General features: G+C 39.5%; 1 protein-coding gene across 1 annotated transcript; it reads right to left on the bottom strand.

Moving 5' to 3' along the window:
• Positions 1 to 2,963: 2,963 nt before the first annotated feature.
• LOC147615638 (Tetratricopeptide repeat (TPR)-like superfamily protein) lies at positions 2,964 to 5,284 on the bottom strand. The gene is made up of 2 exons (XM_086778167.1): positions 4,609 to 5,284; positions 2,964 to 3,933 (listed from the first exon to the last, which is right to left on the bottom strand). The coding sequence occupies exons 1-2, from the start codon at positions 5,213 to 5,215 to the stop codon at positions 3,020 to 3,022; spliced, it is 1,521 nt and encodes a 506-aa protein (XP_086634293.1). The 5' UTR covers positions 5,216 to 5,284; the 3' UTR covers positions 2,964 to 3,019.
• Positions 5,285 to 17,866: the final 12,582 nt, after the last annotated feature.

Genomic DNA, 17,866 nt, shown 5'->3' with positions numbered 1-17,866 from the left:
AGGGCCAAAGTGGCCCCCTTGTCAATTTCAGATTCTCTTTCTCCCTCTCCACAATACACAATTCTAGTGACCACAGCCATGACTTCTTCAATAGAGGTTAGGGTCACATCAGATGAGGTTTAGGATCATCCACTGATCTCTTCCTCTGTTAACATTGCAGATAATCATGCCTACCCTCTCCATGGTGTTGATAATATTTCTATGGGTTCCCCTCGTATGCTACAAGATATGCTTTCAGAGGAGGATTATGCTTCTTATGTTCCAGAGGAGGCATCTTCAGAGGGTTCTATGGAATTCTCATTGGTGGTTACTTTCACTATTTTAGAGTTTATTTTGGTTCAGACTTCAACCCTGGCAGATTCAGTTATCCCTTATGATCCTTTTGTGCTAGAGGTTACTTCATTTTCTCCTTCTCTAGAGGAGGATTCATCATCTAAAGATCATCTTTCTCCTATTGTTGGAGAATCTTTACCCTAGACAGTAATTTCATCTACCGTACCTTTGGTGGATTTTGGAGTTGCTACCCTTGCGGTTTCTCTAGTGACTCCTCTATTGGTGGTTGTTCCTAGCCCTTCTCCAGGCATTTTGGTGTCACCTTCTCCTACTTCACCAGTACTTACAGTTGTTTCTTTAGAGGAGTCTTCTACTACGGTACTGATACTTGTTGCAGATATAGAGGAGGTACCATTTTCCTTGGAGCTATCAGTGGCTCCCTTTCTTGAGAACAACTTCTTCTAGATTGATCTCGGTGATGTTTCTACATCACCTGCTTTGGATGTGTCCATTCTGTAACTTGTACCTCTTTCTTCCGATTTGAGAGGAGGTGGTGTTCTTCTTCGTTTAGTGTTCGTCGATCCTTTTCAGTCTTATATGTTTTACAGAACATTGATCAACCAAAGGACCCCTCGAAAACGAACTTCGGCTATTTTTGGAGTTCTTACTTCAGCGTGTTGGTATTGGACCGACCCTCTGGTGCTGAAGAGGAGGTGTTGGAATATATCATGCTTGTACTGGTTATGAGGCCCTACATATGCATATTTATTTCCTATTTTTTATGCCTTTATAGCATTTTTATGCTATTATGGAGTTGTCGGCCTGCTATAGCTGGCCAACCAGCTCTCATGAAGAGTATATAAGGGTTGTCCCCCTTTCCCCGCATTCTATCTCATTTCTCTGCATCCTCTTGAGGTCATTAGCAGTTGCTTTTGTGTCTTATCATTGTACAGCACCTACGGGCTTTCCTCGTGCTCAGTTTTCAACAATAAACATTAGTTTCCAGCATTTACAGGTCTTGTACCTAGGCCTATACCTTTGTTTTCTATTTGCTTCACTTTCTTTCACAACCATCCATACGTACCAATCCTACATGCTGTTGAAGCTGAATACGGTCACCTACAGCTGCTGTACGACATGCCTGTTACTGTGGACGAAAACCCTTGTACCTAAATGCTTTGAAGGACTTGTTTGTTGCTACTGGCTCTTGGAGGTGTTGATGACTGGGGATCCTTGTCCCTAGGTGCAACCCTGCTTGGTGTGAGACTAGACTTGGCCTACAAACTCCATGTAGTAGCCTATGTGAGACTAGGTCCTACCTACAAGACCCACACAAGCTCGATGTGCAGCTAATATCTTCCCTTGTTTTGGCCTTGGGTGGTGGTTTGCCCTTGCCAAGTGGCTAGGCAGTGTATTTCTCTACCCTTGCTAAGTGGCTTGGGCTAGTGAACTTGCTTTTCTTGGGTTTCATATTGTATTTGGAAATTTGGTGCTTGTTGGCACCCAATACCTTGTATGCAAAATACTTATTGGAATAAAGAAACCCTTTTCAGACAATTTTGGCCCTAGTGTGGTGTATTGTGTTCATTTGTGTGGTGTGAATTGGTTAAGTGCTGTCTCTTTAGTAGTTATTTAACTGCAATCCTCATTACACCTTGGAAGTTGGATGAAAACTATTGCTACTGCAGCCTCAAAGCGAGAGTAGATATTGGGTCTCAATCATGTGCTCCTTATCTCCTACCTTGCCCCTCTGGCCCATGGCAAGGGTCCTAAATGACCTTTGTCTTTGTTCAAGATGGTATACTCTTTTACATTTATCTTAAAAGAGAACATTCTCAGACCCAGAACTGCATGTCTGGAAGTTGCACCATGAAACCCAAGCTTTACATGTAGGCTTTCAATGTGATAAAAAGCCCCTTCCTTGAGTCTTTTACTGGCTGGCTCAACCCACTGATTGAGCCAACATCTTTCTCCTAATACTTTGTTTTATCAAGATGCAATTTGTTCTGACTGGCAGCCTCACCTGAGGTGTTACATGTAATGTGTCCTCTCTCTCTCTCTCTCTCATATATATATATATATATATATATATATATATATATATATTCCCAAAAATAAACACTCAGACCACCACACCTTTCTTTCCTCTGTTTGTAAAGCTCACAGTGAGGGCTTATATCTCAATGCCTTAACTCAGTGGGCTCACCTGTAACCGATAAAGGTATGGTGTTTCCTTTCTGCCAATCATTGCACTAAAGTACTATGCAGCAGAAGGCACACAATAACCCCTCCCAACATATACAAATGGTAAATCATACCTGACTCACATAACTAGTCTCAATCAACCGTAGCTACATCCTGTACAGAACAGAGACTCTACATATCCACACATTCCTATGAATAGAACGCATCCATAGCTCAGCAATAGGCACTCAAAGTGAGTAGAAGTTACTAGGCTACGTCTATCCCAAACTCACACTTACAGTCTTACTAAAAAACAAAAGATAATCACTTGTAGCTGACACAATCACTTGTAGCTGACACGACACACCATCACAGCCATGGCTTGAACCCATGGATGAACACATGCTTTGCACAATCAAAGTGAGTAGAGGTTACTTGGCCAGATTCAAGGTGAGGTTTACCACAGCAAACAAAGACATGCACTAGAAAATTCATGACACCGATTATAGGTTTCCATAGCTTCCTATGAGGAGGAAAATTCACATTACCAATAATAGGGAGTTCACAAGCGAGTACAGCTAAAATCAAAATCACCTGGTGCCACTTGTTGGATCCAATCACTAAGATTCTTCTTTGTCTGGACATTGTGGACAAAAGCCAGCTCATACATGCTGCAAAGATTTAGCACCAAGCTCTCATTGAGTGCAACAAGGGGGGCTCTATCAAGAATACTCTCCAGTGCTTTGGTTGATCCAATAAGATCCCTAGAATACATGTAGCACAATGCCTTGTTGTTGGCAGAAATAATGTCTACCGGATTCAATGCAATAGCTGCATCAAACTCTTTAATGGCTTCACTGTACTGCTTGAGTACAATGTGTTGGAGACCTTTGCTTTGACAAATCAACCCTTTCAGATATGATGACTGCAATGAATTTCCCACTGTAGCTTTATTTATTATCTTTTCAACCTCTGAAAATGTGTGGCTAGCACCAGTTAAGTCCCCAAGTTGCAATTGCACATACCCAAGCTTGGAGAGCAGCCATGGATCTGAAGGGTGCTTCCTCAAGAGCTTCTTGAACCATTTCAATACCACTACGAAATCCCTTTGATTCAAGTGGTGACTCACAATACAACTGATGACAAATTCTTGCCTGTGCTGCCAGCGTTTTAGAACATTTGTAGCAGAGGCAGAGGTCCAGTCAGCATCTTTGGCTGGACGTTTTTCCAGATCATCTATAGCAGCACCCATTTCAGAAACAAAGTCTCCAAACTCAGGATCTGGCTCCACCTGACCTGGCTGAACATCAACATCAACATCAACATTATTCAATGCTGCTCCCTCCACTGTATTAATCCCCGGAATAGGCTTCACTACTTCAATGTTTTCTTCTTCTGCCTCTCCATCACCATCCTTACCAATCGGTGCTTCAATAGAGTGTGCCGTTGCTTGCTCTTGAAGATCAGCTGAACCACCTGAAAAATGCAGAGCCTAGCTATGGTGAAATTGCAGCAGAATCAACTGGAAAGATACAAAACGCTGGGCATGGTGAAGATGAGACAGAATCAATTGGATAGAATTTGTAAAAGTTACAGGATGCACGTTGAAAAGATTTGATTCTAGCTCATTTTCATGCTTAAGTCATGATCAAGGTATCTCTGAGATGGCATAAAAATCATGTAAACGAATGGGGAAGACAATGACTGCATGGCCCTAGCCTAATAGATTGAACAAAATTGGGAGTTCAGATCCTTGCAATCCCTTAGCCTAATGGTTTGACAAGGTTGTGAGTTTAAATTCTTGCAGCCGCATGGTTTGAAGTGTATTGCATGAAGATGACGTGTGTAGATTCTGTGAACATCATTAATCACATATACTGCCCTAACTCGACCTCCAGATCCAACCACACTGTAAGGATGGCCTAAGACCAGGTGCCGTGCAATTCGTGTGGGAAACCACACTGTGTGTGGATGGCCTGTGTGGCCTGTGACCCGCGCTCTCAGTTGCAATTTTCATGTGAGATATGATGCTTTGTCATGGCAAGAGACTGCCAAGATGTCAGCATCCTTGTCTATGCTGGCTAACAGGTCATTGACAGCATTTGCCAATGTAAACAAATGAACATTTTTGGGAAAAAAATACAGACATACCAATTTGGTTAGGGTTTGAACCAGCCACATGGTTCAAATCCATAGCTTTAGGGGATGAAACAGATTTCTGATTTATTCCAGGCTTCTGATGGTGCTCATCAGATGCGGCGATGGTGGTAGGACCTGCAGATCTGTCCGATGGCTCTTGAGATCTGTCCGATGAAGCTGACACTTGGAGCCCATCTATGCGCTGTTGGCAGCGATCATAAAGGGCATAAAGGCGCTCCATGGTGAGTGTAGATTGACCCATTCGGTAGGGAAGCTCTGCGTGAAGCCATCGGAGGACAAACGGCACCATGGATCCTGTTCTGTTAGGGTATAGGTCCGGGTAGTGCTGGTAATGGTACTTCACGCTGTCCAGATCTGCGAGGGCATCGAGCTCGATGGAGGCATTGCCATAGCTTCTGAGCTTCATGTGGGAGAGGACAAGATAAGCATGGTGGACTAGCTGCTCATGGGGGAACTGCGAGCGGGAGAGCTTTCGGGCCTTCGAGATGGCCTCGATCAAAGATCGCCATGAGCCCTGACGGGCGAGCTGCTGCAAGGTCGAAACGTTGTAGCAGAGCGAATCGACAGATGGAGGTTGAGCGCGATTTTCCGTCGCCATAACCAGACCTTGAGTGTATTCGAACTTCTGTCGTTAGGGTAGTTATAAGCTTGGAGGCAATTGTACTTTGACTCGTATACTCCTGTACACAATTTTGGAAGGGTTTCTATTTCACTCTTTTGAATTAATTAATTTTGGTGAGGGTCTTCTATTCAAATAAAGTGTAAGGTTTTATTGCTAACGCTGTTTTTCAAAAAATGTTTTTGAAATTAAAGTTTTACGAAAGCTTTTTTTTAAATCAGAATTACTAAAAAAAGTTTTTAAAATTGAAGATTTTAAAAAAAGTTTTTTGGAGATCAACATGGAAAACCTTATATATTATGTAAAGATGTTGCTTACACCAAAACCCAAAAAGTGCGGTTTGATGACAAATTACATTATATTTCAATACATTTTACATAAAAACCACTTCCTTTCTTGCTAGACGAAAAAGGCACATAATGTTTTGCTAGGTGGATTTTCTTCCACACGGAAGGACATTTGTCGGAGTAGGTGGGGGACGAGACGTTTCTTCATCATCACTATCCAAGGAGATTGGGTTGCTTTTGCTACTGATGCATTGACTAAACATGCATCATTTTTCATGACTTTTGACACTCCTGCAGCCCTTCTCTTATCCATGCCATTGCCAATCTTTGGGATAAGATAATACTTACAAATTCTATATGAAAGGTGGCCACCCAAACTGTAGTGTGAGGTGCCCTTTGTTGTGCATGGCCTTGTGGGTTCTCTGTAAATTGCTTCTTTGCAATTCTCCCCTCCTTGTTTGAGAAATAGCTAGGATAAGGGTCACCATGCTTTACCCATCGGCATATGGTTGACCTCCTATTAGAGAGATGTAGTTTCATTTTCTCTTTGGCCCAGCGTTGGACCATGGGATTTGGAAACTTTGTATTCAGTACATATATCATTATGTATTGCTTGTCCTTAGTCTTTTGCTTGGTCCACTTGATAAATTCTTGAAAGTTTGGTTGACCAAGGTTTGTAAGCGACTTTTTAAACAATTGCCTTAAACATCTATATCCATGAGAACACTCCCATCCATTAGCTTTCATCAAAGCGTTGGCCCATGGGATTTGGAAACTCTGTATTTACATCCTCTATTATATGTACTACTTGTCCATAGTCTTTTGCTTGGTCCACTTATAATTAAGTTCTTGGAAGTTTGGCTAGCCAAGGTTTGTAAGTAATTTTTAAAACAGTTGCCTTGGGCATCCATGAGCGCATTCCCCTCCCCTCCCGTCATCAGCATCCACCACTGTGTTAAATATTTGGTCGTATTACACTATGAGGCTATGTACTTATGCCATGGTCACTTTTGTTGGGTTTTCCCCCATGGCCATCCTTGGGCATCCATGAGAACACTCCCCTCCCCTTAGCATCCACCACCGTGTTAGATATTTGGTCGTATTACACTATGAGGCTATGTACTTATGCCATGGTCACTTTTGTCCCATTGGGTTTTTCCCCATGGCTATAGGGTTAGCTAGTATATAAGCAACGTCATTCACAATTTAGGGTTGCTGCTCATTTTGTGCTTTCTCTTTGTACTTCTAGAGAGATTTGTCTCTCTCTTTTGAGCTTGCCAATCTCCCTCATAATCTACACCTCTATGTTCTTGTCTTTGAGCATTGTGTATGTGTGAGTCCAACTCCATTCTATGAGTTAACAAAGTGGTATTAGAGTAAAGCTTTCCATAGCTTATTTTCTAGTTGAATCTACACTGTAACACAAGCTATCCATAGCTTGTGTTTAAGCTTTCCAAGCTTGTTCTATTTGATTTTCATCAGGTGGTTGAACCTCCTTATCATTCACAGTGGTGGTATAGCTTGAAGGTTCCATTGAAGCTTTCTCTTCCTGTGTAGTGAAGGAGGCTTCTTCTTCTTGAATCGATTCTTGTTCAAGTTCTTCTACTTCAATCAACAGCTCAGCACTACTGCAGTCCGATTCATGTTAGTGAGAAGCTCCATAAGTGATTTAACTCCGTATAGTCGTCCAAAATTGCATAGCTAAATAAATCATTACATAATCAGATTTTTCAGCATTACCGCAGGCATCAAAATGATCCGATCCTACTTTTCCACCGCTTTACTAGTAGGCAACATGGTGGTGGATAGAATCGCCTATTTCTGCGATCGTTTCCATATGCCAATCATTTCCAGGTGCAGCGCTCGATTTGTGATTGTTTTGAGATTTATAATTGATCGATTCAACTCTTCAATCATGGGTTTCTTCAATCCACCAATTCCACTTTGTCAAATCACTCGATTCCGCTTTTTTAGCAATTTCAAAATTCGGATCGTTCAGTGAGCGATCCAACTTTGGTGATTCTACTTTTTGGGATCGTCTGATTCTATTTTTTGTGATTGTCTTCTACTTTTTGGAATCGTCTGATTCTATTTTTTGTGATTGTCTTCTACTTTTTGGGATCGTTCGATTCTATTTTTTGTGATCATCCGATTCCACTTTTTGTGATCGTCTGGGATTCCACTTTCTATGATCGTCTGATTCCACTTCCTATGTGATGATCAACCGATTCTACTTCCTTTGATCGTCCAATTCCAAAATTAGATTCATGAACGATCCAAGACTCTAATCAACGATTTTACTGCTAAGTTTTAGCACTTTGTTAATTGTTAAACAACATCTACTGACTTCATTTCAAGCGTTCTTTTTGCATATTTCCTTCTCAAATTCATCAGCAGTTAAGTATGGCCGTCAACTCTGCAAATGTTTTGTTTGGTATTCTTTTCACAAAGAGGATAAATTCCTTATGGAGTTTTATGGTCAAAAATGTCCTTATTGTTGCAAAGGGCTTATGGGGTCTTACTAGCAGTGATGGCACAATTACTCCTCCTACTCCTCAAAGGGGTCAGGGCCAACATATCTAGCCCATACTCCTCAAATTGTTGCTTATCCAAGAAGATGGGATCCACATGATGCTCAAGCTTTGGCATTAATTTCATTGTTAGTTAAAATGCCTATTATTCCACACATTCGCTCTTGTAAAACATCCATGCTTGCTTGGAACACTCTAGAAATTATGTATCAAGCTAAAAATAATGCAAGGATTGCCTATCTCAGAAGGTAACTTGATAATGAAACTATGCAAGAAAAGGGTTCCATGAATGTATATATAACAAAATTACAGGACTTGAGAGAGCAACTTCTCAATATTAATGAAATCATTCCTGAGAAGGATATTATTAACATCACCCTTGACTTGTTGCCTGAAACTTATCTACGATTCAATACTTCCCTTTGGTTTTTTTAAGAGGCAACGTAACCCCTCTTACCTATGAGGAGCTTGTTAGCTTACTATTATAAAAGGAATAGTCTAGAAAGAATATCTCTTAGAGTTCTAGCAGTCAAGCTCTAGCAGCTAAGGTTAAAGGCAAGAAATTTCAGCGGAAGACCAATTCAAACAAAACTTCTGAGGCTAAGGATAGTTCCAAGCAACCAAAGAAAGTGACTTGTCAATATTGCAAGAAACCTGGCCATGCACTTGGAAATTGCTTAAAAACTCAAAATAAGGAAAAAAAAGATAAAGGAATCCAAAAAAGGTTTTAGCAGTTTCGCCTTTGACAATTAGAGTTCCAAGAAAAAGGACTCTGCTAATGTTGTTGTCCATCAAGACTTTTCACTAATGGCTATTTTTGAATTATAGTCCTGAACATGATGCATGTCTCAGTGCACCTATCTTTGACAATTGGTTTCTTGATAGTGGTTCTTCTAATCACATAACTTCTCAAAGAAATTTGGTCAAACATATAGAGATTACGCAAGGTGGACACACTATTACGTGTGTGTCCATAATGCCTCTTACCACATCAAAGGTATTGGTGAGAGTTCTCACTACTATTAGTGGTGAGGAACTTTGTCTTCAAAATATACTTTTTGTTTTAGGAATTCACAAGAATCTACTTTCTATGCTCACTCTAGCAAGGGGGGGGTCTTAATGTTGAATTTAGATGATAAATGTATAGTCCATGACAAAGAATAGTGATAGAGAATAGGACAAATGTTGGTAGATAATCCAACATAGAGTTTATAGATTTAACATTAAACATGATTGTGACATTAATAAATATTCAGCAATTATTACATAGATCACAGAACATTACATACAGTATGCACATAGAATTGCAAAACAAAGATGCATAATTGACTACGTATTTCTTCTTCTACCTATATCTTTTGTCTGTATACATCAAGGCTTACTGCATAAGTAATCATTTGGATTGAGAAATAAAGGGTCATCTCCGATCCGACATGCCTTATGAGATCTTATTCCTAAGCTACCCCTAAGCGAAGGTAAAAGTAATAATAAAGATAAGGTGGGTTAGTTCTTAAGCAAGCACCTGGCACACTCGGTGGGCAGTCTATGCTGCAGACATATGTCAAACCCGCTTGAAGACTAGGAGTATTCAGATAAGTAATAATGAATCTTGATTCTGTAATTTCCTAAGTAAATATATGTTTATGATATCCTAATCCGGATCGATCTGATAATCAATATCTATAATATAAGCAGAAGGATGTATTGATCTATAAGAATATATTTGAGAAGATAAATAAATATTATTTTTTGATTTTTTAGATTGTTTGGTTTTGGTTTTGGTTTCGGTTTGGTACTCTGACCATATAGCCAAGTAACCGAACCTTGTCTTTGTGTGCGAGTCCTAATGCTGGCACCAATAGTTGCTTGGGGGGGTCACTATGTATAAACCCTATATATCACATGCGTTCATGGCCTATTTGTAAAACCCCTTATCTGTGATTTTCTCATGAATAAATCACACCCTTTTTCTATTCAACTTGTGAATACCCCCTCTAAATGATAGCCTTCTATATGTAAATAATGCATAAAAAAGGGATTTACAAAATCCATTTTGTTGAACCCACGTGCTACGCTTACATATTTATGAGTGACCCCCCAAGAATAGCTGGAACATGTTGAGCTAGCAAAGTTTGGGATTCGAAAGGATGATCTTGAGCTTGCAAAGGATGTGGATCATCTGGAGACTATAAAAAAGGTGGCACAAGAGGTGGAATTTCTTTATTGAAATGTGCTACCACACTTTGCATAGCACCCCAATTTGGTGGAATGGGGAATCATTGGCCCATAGAGTCTCCATAGCATTTTGAATGAAGTTTGCACATCTCTCCGACTCTCTTTTAGCACTCAAATAGAACTTTTAAGCTCCTTGGCATGTGTCTCCACTAGGAGCTTATCTCTACTTGCCATTAAACTACCATATTCTTCATGATTTGCTTTTAAATTCTTGATCGCCTCTTCACATTCATCTAGCTTATCTACTACTTCTTCTCTTAACTCTCTAGATCTAGTAGCTTTCTTTTTAAGTTGGTTGATTTTCTCAACATCCTCTAATTCTACGTTTCTTTTGTCTAGCTCTTGATTGGCTAGCCTCAAATATGTCACTTTATTTTTGAGCTGCTCTACATTGTGATGGTAAGCCTTAGCATGTTCTTCATAAATAATACATCTTCATTGAGCACGACTAAGCCTTACCCTGTTCTTTATAAATGATACATTCTCTAAGCTGTTCATTCTTCTCAGGAAATACTTGTTTGCCTTTATCATGCTGATTTCCAACTTTAGTAGAAGACTAGGCCCTTGAAGTCTTTGTTGGTACCCCTCCAGAGCATCTTGCAGTTGGCGATCCACCTCCTCTAGATGTATCTTTTGGATTTCTGCTTATCAAGTCGGTAGTTATCATCAGGATCAATTAAAAACTTGAATTGTTTTATATAACCAGCGTAAAAATCTTCTATAAGCTACTTCATCCGAGCTTCATATGTGTCTACATCACTGGCTGGCCCTAAGCTCATAGACCTCTAAATCTTCAATGGCATCCATGGCATCAATCCGGCTTTGTGAGATTTGGAGTCTTGCTTGATCAACTTTAGATGTAACTTCATGTTGATTCATTGAAAATAGATGCTAGGTCATAAAAGTTTGACATTTTAATTTTGAACTTATATATTCATGCTGGAAGTTAGGATTTCTTCTTGTATTTTGGCCTTATTTGCATTGGATTGCATTACATCTTCTCTAAGTGCCTCTAAATTTTGCTTTAAGGTCGCATATTTAGCTTCCAAGGCTACTAAATTGTGGACATTTTGGCAAATTAAGCTTTGGACTTTGTCGGGGATTATAATATAGGAAGGTTTTTATTTAGGGCTTTTTGAATAAATACACCAAAAAAATAGAGCTTTTTGCACACATGATGTTATTGCAAACAAATCTCCCTCCTTTCATTAGTGGTAGTGATAAACATATAGAAAGAGGATGTGTACCAAATAGAGAGATAACTAGAAAGACATATAGAGAGAGAATGTGTACCTAGGAGAATAAAAGTAGAGAGAGAACAAAATAACAGGAATATTAGTGGAGAGAGAAAAATTCTCATGAATAAATGAGAACTACATTTATATATGTTGTTTATTCAAATTATAATTTGATGAAAGCATATAAACAAAAAAGAATAGTTTTATTAAGAACTAATTTGATTCTCATCATTAAAGATGAGGAGCACTTGTTTCAAAAGTTATTCTCCAGCCATCATCATTTAAAGTTCAATCACTCACTTGCACTTCCATTCCCACTCTCCTAGTCTCCCACAAAATTAATATCATTTAAAGCTTGAGGACTTTTTTCGGCTTCTAATTTTTAAAATTTTAAGCTTCTAATTCAAAGTTATATTAATTTTATTGAGCTCATAATTTTAATTTTTTGTGGTTCTATATATAATTTATAATATATAAGATCCTATAAGTAAATATGTGTTATATAAATACACTTAGATCTATAGTATATATACATAACACCTATGTATAATATAACTATATATTTAATATTTATCATATACTTTTATTAGATATATAGTAGATTAAGTATACATAACATATATATTATATATATTATATATTATGTTTAATATATATATATATTAACTATATATTTAATATATATTATATACACTCATATATATACTATATCTAAGTGTGTAAATAAATTACACACACACACACACACACACACACACTTAGATCTATAGTGTAGATATATAGTAGATTTAGTATATATTTTATATATACTTTCACTTTAACTACTTTAGATACTATAGATATATAGGAGACATACAAGTGAAAATGAAAGTGAGAGTGAAAGTGAAAGTCTGAGTGTGAGTGTTAGTGTGTGTGTGTTAGTGTGTGAGACTTCTTATGTTAGTGTGTGTGTGTGTGAGCCATGCTCCACCCCCTCCTCCTCCCTCCTACGCCTCTCGATCTACCAGGTATGCCCCCCTCCTCCTCTCCTCCCCTCCCCCTCCCCCTCCCCCTCTCACCCGCTACGCCCTCTCGCATTGCTCTATGGCGGGCCGGCAAACGAGGGCAAGGGGGCATGAAAGGGGAATAGTTTCCCCCCTCTCATGCCCTCGGCCGGAAAGGGAGGGCAACGGGGGAATGAAAGGGGAATAGTTTCCCCCCTCTCATGCCCCCTTGTCTCCTTTGCTTTGCAGCCAGCCACCGCAAAGCAATGCGCGCGCTGTGCTCCGCAGCCGACTGGGCCAGCAAGGGAGGGCAAGGGGGGCATGAGAGGGGGAAACTTTACCCCTCTCATCCCCCCTTGCGGGAGGGCAAGGGGGGAACTTTACCCCTCTCATCCCCCCTTGCGGGAGGGCAAGGGGGGAACTTTACCCCTCTCATGCCCCCTTGTCTCCTTTGCTTTGCAGCCAGTCGCCGCAAAGCAATGCGCGCGCTGTGCTCCGCAGCCGGCTGGGCCAGCAAGGGAGGGCAAGGGGGGCATGAGAGGGGGAAACTTTGCCCCACTCATGCCCCCCTTGCCCTCCCTTTCCGGCCAGCCGCCGCAGAGCAGTGCGCATGCTGCTTTGTGGCTCAGCCCGCAAGGGAGAGCAAGGGGGGCATGGAGGGGCAAAACTTGCCCCACTCATGCCCCACTGATGCCCCCCTTGGCCTCCCTTGCCGGTTGGCTGCGGAGCACAGCGCACTCATAATTTGAACTTATGATACAAGAATTAAGCAAGAATGGTGCACACTCCATCAAAGATGAAGGCACCTTCTTCCTTTAAAAGTAGGTCTACTTTCCAATTATTATTTATTGTTATGTAAGCCTGCATTTGTGCTATGAATACCTTGTAAGCTTGTTACTCGTTTTTAGGAATTGAGTACTCATTATGGTCTGGAAAGATTGGTTATAGAACTTGTGCACGCAATTCTATGGCTTCTTCCAATGTTGCTCAAAGGAACAAACTAGTGAAGGACCCTCTTCCCTCCAATTTTTAGAGCTCACAACATGAGGAGCTTGATGGCATGAGCGAAGATGAAGTAGAGATATACCAAGAAGAGCATGATGAATTTCTTCCATCTCACAATGTTTCCATCTCACAATGTTTCCTCTCATCAAGAAGAGCATGATCAAGAAGACAATGCAACCACTAAGATTTCCCCAATACCATTCTTTCCTCAAGTACATTATAAGCTTTTGCGCACTCAAATATCGCTCACATGAAGGGTCATACCAACCGGCATGTGAGCATAGAGCGGAGTATATCTGTCTTCCTACAATTCCAACATAAATGACAACTTTTGAAACAACTACAAAGAAGCATACATATGGACACACATACATACAAATACTTGTATATAATGTACCTGTCAGTATATATTTTTATTGTAGCCAATGAGTGAACTTTATCCTTTGTCAACCCAACCATGTCCTTTTCTTTCACCCAATTGTAATTGTAAAGAAGAGAAAAAAACCCTTGACCATTTTGCAGGATTTGTAATAGATAGCATCTTCGTATTAAAGGTTACAACCATGATTAATTGTTAATTTTTAGGCTTCCACGACGTATTAAGATTACATACCTTATAAGATCTCTCCTTGTAGATCCTCTCATTTCTACCTTGAGCTATGCTCTCCTTTTCCCGCATTGATAGAGGGATCATTAATGTCTACTATCTCTTTGGCTAGAGACACATCAAACTCCTCCTATGCAGTACAAGAAAGTCCCACTTAGTAATTTTACGGTCTCATAGTGTCAAAGAGTAAAAAAATTAGTAATAAAAGTCCTTATATTCTTACCTTCCAAACAAGCATAGCAAAGTAAAATTGTTGGAGAATTATACCATGTGCCCTTGGTCGCTTTCTTCTCGCCGCAGGCCAACTCCACTTCAATCCAATGAAGCCACTCTTTTGGAAAATCCTTGAGCTACTAACCATAGCCAACTTTTGGAAAAGAAAAATTTCTTGACCAAAATTTGTGCATATGGTAGTTCTCCCAATTCTACATAAATAACAAATTGAAACAAAAAACAAAACAAAATGACAAACCATCCACTTCATTTTGACCCATCAAAGAGAACATGAATGAGTGTAATTACTTACTCATTTTGAGTTCTCAAAGACAACATCAACTCTCCTTCCAGTACTCCGATCAACATTGACAAAGTGGCATTTCATTGAGCAATATCTCCATTTAATCATAGAGTACTCTATAATGGTTGAAGAAAAATAGAGAATACATGTTCAAGATACAAACACATATTCAATTTAATCAAGAATTTATTTAATACTAGAAATAACTTATGTGTTTTGATCAGATGGAGCCATGTCTTCAGTCTATGATTTCCATCCCAAAAAAAGAATTTCTTCCCTCGAAGATCCTCCCACTTTGATGGTAGATTTCGCTCGAACTTCACGTTAACTTCTCTCCACATTCCTCCCCATTCAAGCATATCATTTTCTGACACAAATTGTTGATCATGGCCATCCTTTTTGAAAGACACAATAAATGGGGCCCCCAACACACTGTAACCAGATTTCTTAAATCTTTTGACAAGGCCATCTGTGCTTGGACCAACAGCTCGAATGGCCTCATCCTCCATAAGTCTACAAAGAGGTATTCGTGGAGGATCCCGACCTCTATTGACAATGAAGATTTCAACCACCTCCTCTAAAATCTTCCCTGGCACGTCATTACCAAAGGTAGGTGGATGATCAATTCGTTTTGCAACCACTATGGCTGCTTCACCATGTTGACAATGCTTTTTCTGAGTTATTGGGCCACATGAATACCAAAGAATTAGATGAGAAGATTCCGAAGCTTTCAGAGTCTCCAAGAGAATATTTTATAGGTATTCATACTACATTCTCATTCTTTATCATTATGTGCCTTGAATTAGAGAACCTAAGTTGCATGTGACATACTAATAATAAGTTGAAAGTTAATGATTATTCCACTTTAATAGATGGATTGTTAAGCTTCATGATGAGGAGGCACCAGCATTTGTGGATGAGTGGATAGATCTCTCTGGGCATGGTCCATATTTCCTCTTTGGATGAAGAAGTATGGCCTTAATGAATGGGAGGTGCAATACTGTTCATGGTGGCTTTACTGTCATGAGAATATATTTTAAGTCCTCTTAAGAATATTATTTTCCCCTCTTGAGTAATTTGGGGACGCCTAGGTTACTCTTGCGTCATGCCGGCTAGGTTAATATCGTGGGTGGCACCACTATAAATATTAATACGTGCGGTATATGACGTATGCTTGGGGCTGTCTATGATTATTTCAGTTAGGTTTGTATGGCAGGGTGATTCTTGGGATACTTACGCTTGGTAGTCATGAGTTGGTGATGGTTTGTGCCTGTTTAATATTTGTGGGATTAATTTAATTATTAATTGGGCTTATATTTTCAGGTGATGAAGATTACGAGGATTGATGAATAATGTCGAGGAGAATGTTTCTTATGCGCATCATATTTATTTTTACAAGCGTAGCTTGTAACCTTAGTAGTTGATTTTCCCATTTTGATACATTGGGAAAAATACATTTATAATGTTGAATTTATTAAAGCCTAAAGGCTTTACCCTAGCCCCAATTTTTGGGACACTCTATTTTTGTTGTGGAAAGTGTCGTGCTCTCAAAAAGCACACTTTGTATATTTTTGGGAGCTATGGCCTATTTTTGGTAAAAAGCTAATAAAAATACTCGTGTGGGGAAGGCCACGCACAAGGGAGGGGGGAAGATTGCACCCAGCATGTTTGTCTTGGAGCTAGGTATTATGTTTGCTATGCTTCTATTCAATTTATTTGATTTTGTTGAAACCTGCAAAGCATGTGTTTTCATGGTTGAATTTATGTGTTGAATTTCTCAAGTGTTCCACAAGCTATCCTAGAGAATGATTCCGTTTTCAGTGGTATCAGAGCTTGGGCTGGGAGATTTGTGGAAAGGTGGGGAAGGTCTTCATCAACACAACTCTCAAGAAAGTTGCAGGCTTTTAACTGGTGGGCAAAAGAAGGGTTTGTGGTCTTTAACCAAAAATTCAAATTCTCAAACTAGCTCTACTTCTCAAACCCACTTACCTCTTTCCAAAACCATTCTTCTTCATCAAAAAGTGGTTTTGCTCAAAGCTTCATGAATTTCAAATCCAACCATATAGATGGATTCCCCATAGCCAAAAACCTCATGTGATTTGCTCAGTTTTTGCAAAGGTTCAAGGTAGAAGCAACCTATAATGGACGGACTGCATGCTGTGTGAGTTTTAAGCCATGAAAAATAAATAAAATCAAGCAAATTTGAGGCGCCGATTTGCAGCCTCACGGGCGAAAAAAAAACATGAGAAGAAGACCACAAAAATCAATTAAGCTACTAATTACTTAATCTCAATTAAGCCAAATTCTCAACTTAACCCAATTCTACTTTTCCCCAAGCCCAATGCATGTCACATCAACTTTTGGAGCTTTCACACCATCTATTTTCCTATTTCAAGGAAAATTCCAAAGAATTGTAATTTTTAGATTTTTGGGTGCAAAAAATTGATTTTTCAGGGCTCAAAGAGGCTTAAAAAGGCCAAAAAATGCCAGGAACTTTCAAAATAATTTTAAAAAAATTCTAAAAAAATTCTAAAAAAATTCTCAGAAATTATTATAGAGGTTTGGCCAAGTTTTCAGAATTGTTTGATTATTGTTCAAGGTGCAGAAAATTATTTCTTTAGCATTTCGACTAGCCCAAGTCTCCTAAATCACTCGGAATTGCTCGGGACTTGTGCGAAACGAAGGAAATTCATTTCGGGCCTTAAGTCTACGATTAGGGCCGATGTGAATATGTTTAGAGTTCATTCACTTTCTACAGCTATATCTTTGGCAACAAATTCCGAACGCAAAAATGGTTTTCCTAGAGAGGCCAAGTCATTTGAGAGTAACCACTCTAAACCTTTTCATGCTTCAAGAAATTTTCATAAGCCAGGGTTTGACAAAGGCAAGGAGATGGTCAAAGGCGAATCCAATTCAAAGAAAGTCAATGGTGGCAAGCCCAAAGGTCCTCCAATTAAATGTTTTTGATGTCATAAAGAGAAGGACATATAGCACCAAATTGCCCAAAACGTGCAAAGAATCCGACACCTGCGGCATGAGTCAATATGCTTGAAGGGGACGACAATGAAGATGAATCGCTCAAGCAAGAGGGTAACTCTGACCCCGACTATTCAGAAGCAGAAGATAAGCCTCAAGCTCATTCGCTACTCAAAATAAAAGGAAAAATTAATTGAGCACGAAGTTATTGTTTTGCATGACGATGGTAGGACTCATGACTTTATTTCTGA

This window comes from Cibotium barometz, chromosome 39 (assembly GCF_041138505.1).
Source record: "Cibotium barometz isolate CiBa-2024 chromosome 39, ASM4113850v1, whole genome shotgun sequence".
Classification (NCBI taxonomy): Eukaryota; Viridiplantae; Streptophyta; class Polypodiopsida; order Cyatheales; family Cibotiaceae; genus Cibotium; species Cibotium barometz.
Note: the sequence above shows the minus strand (reverse complement) of the source record. Positions and strands in the feature narration are given on the sequence as shown.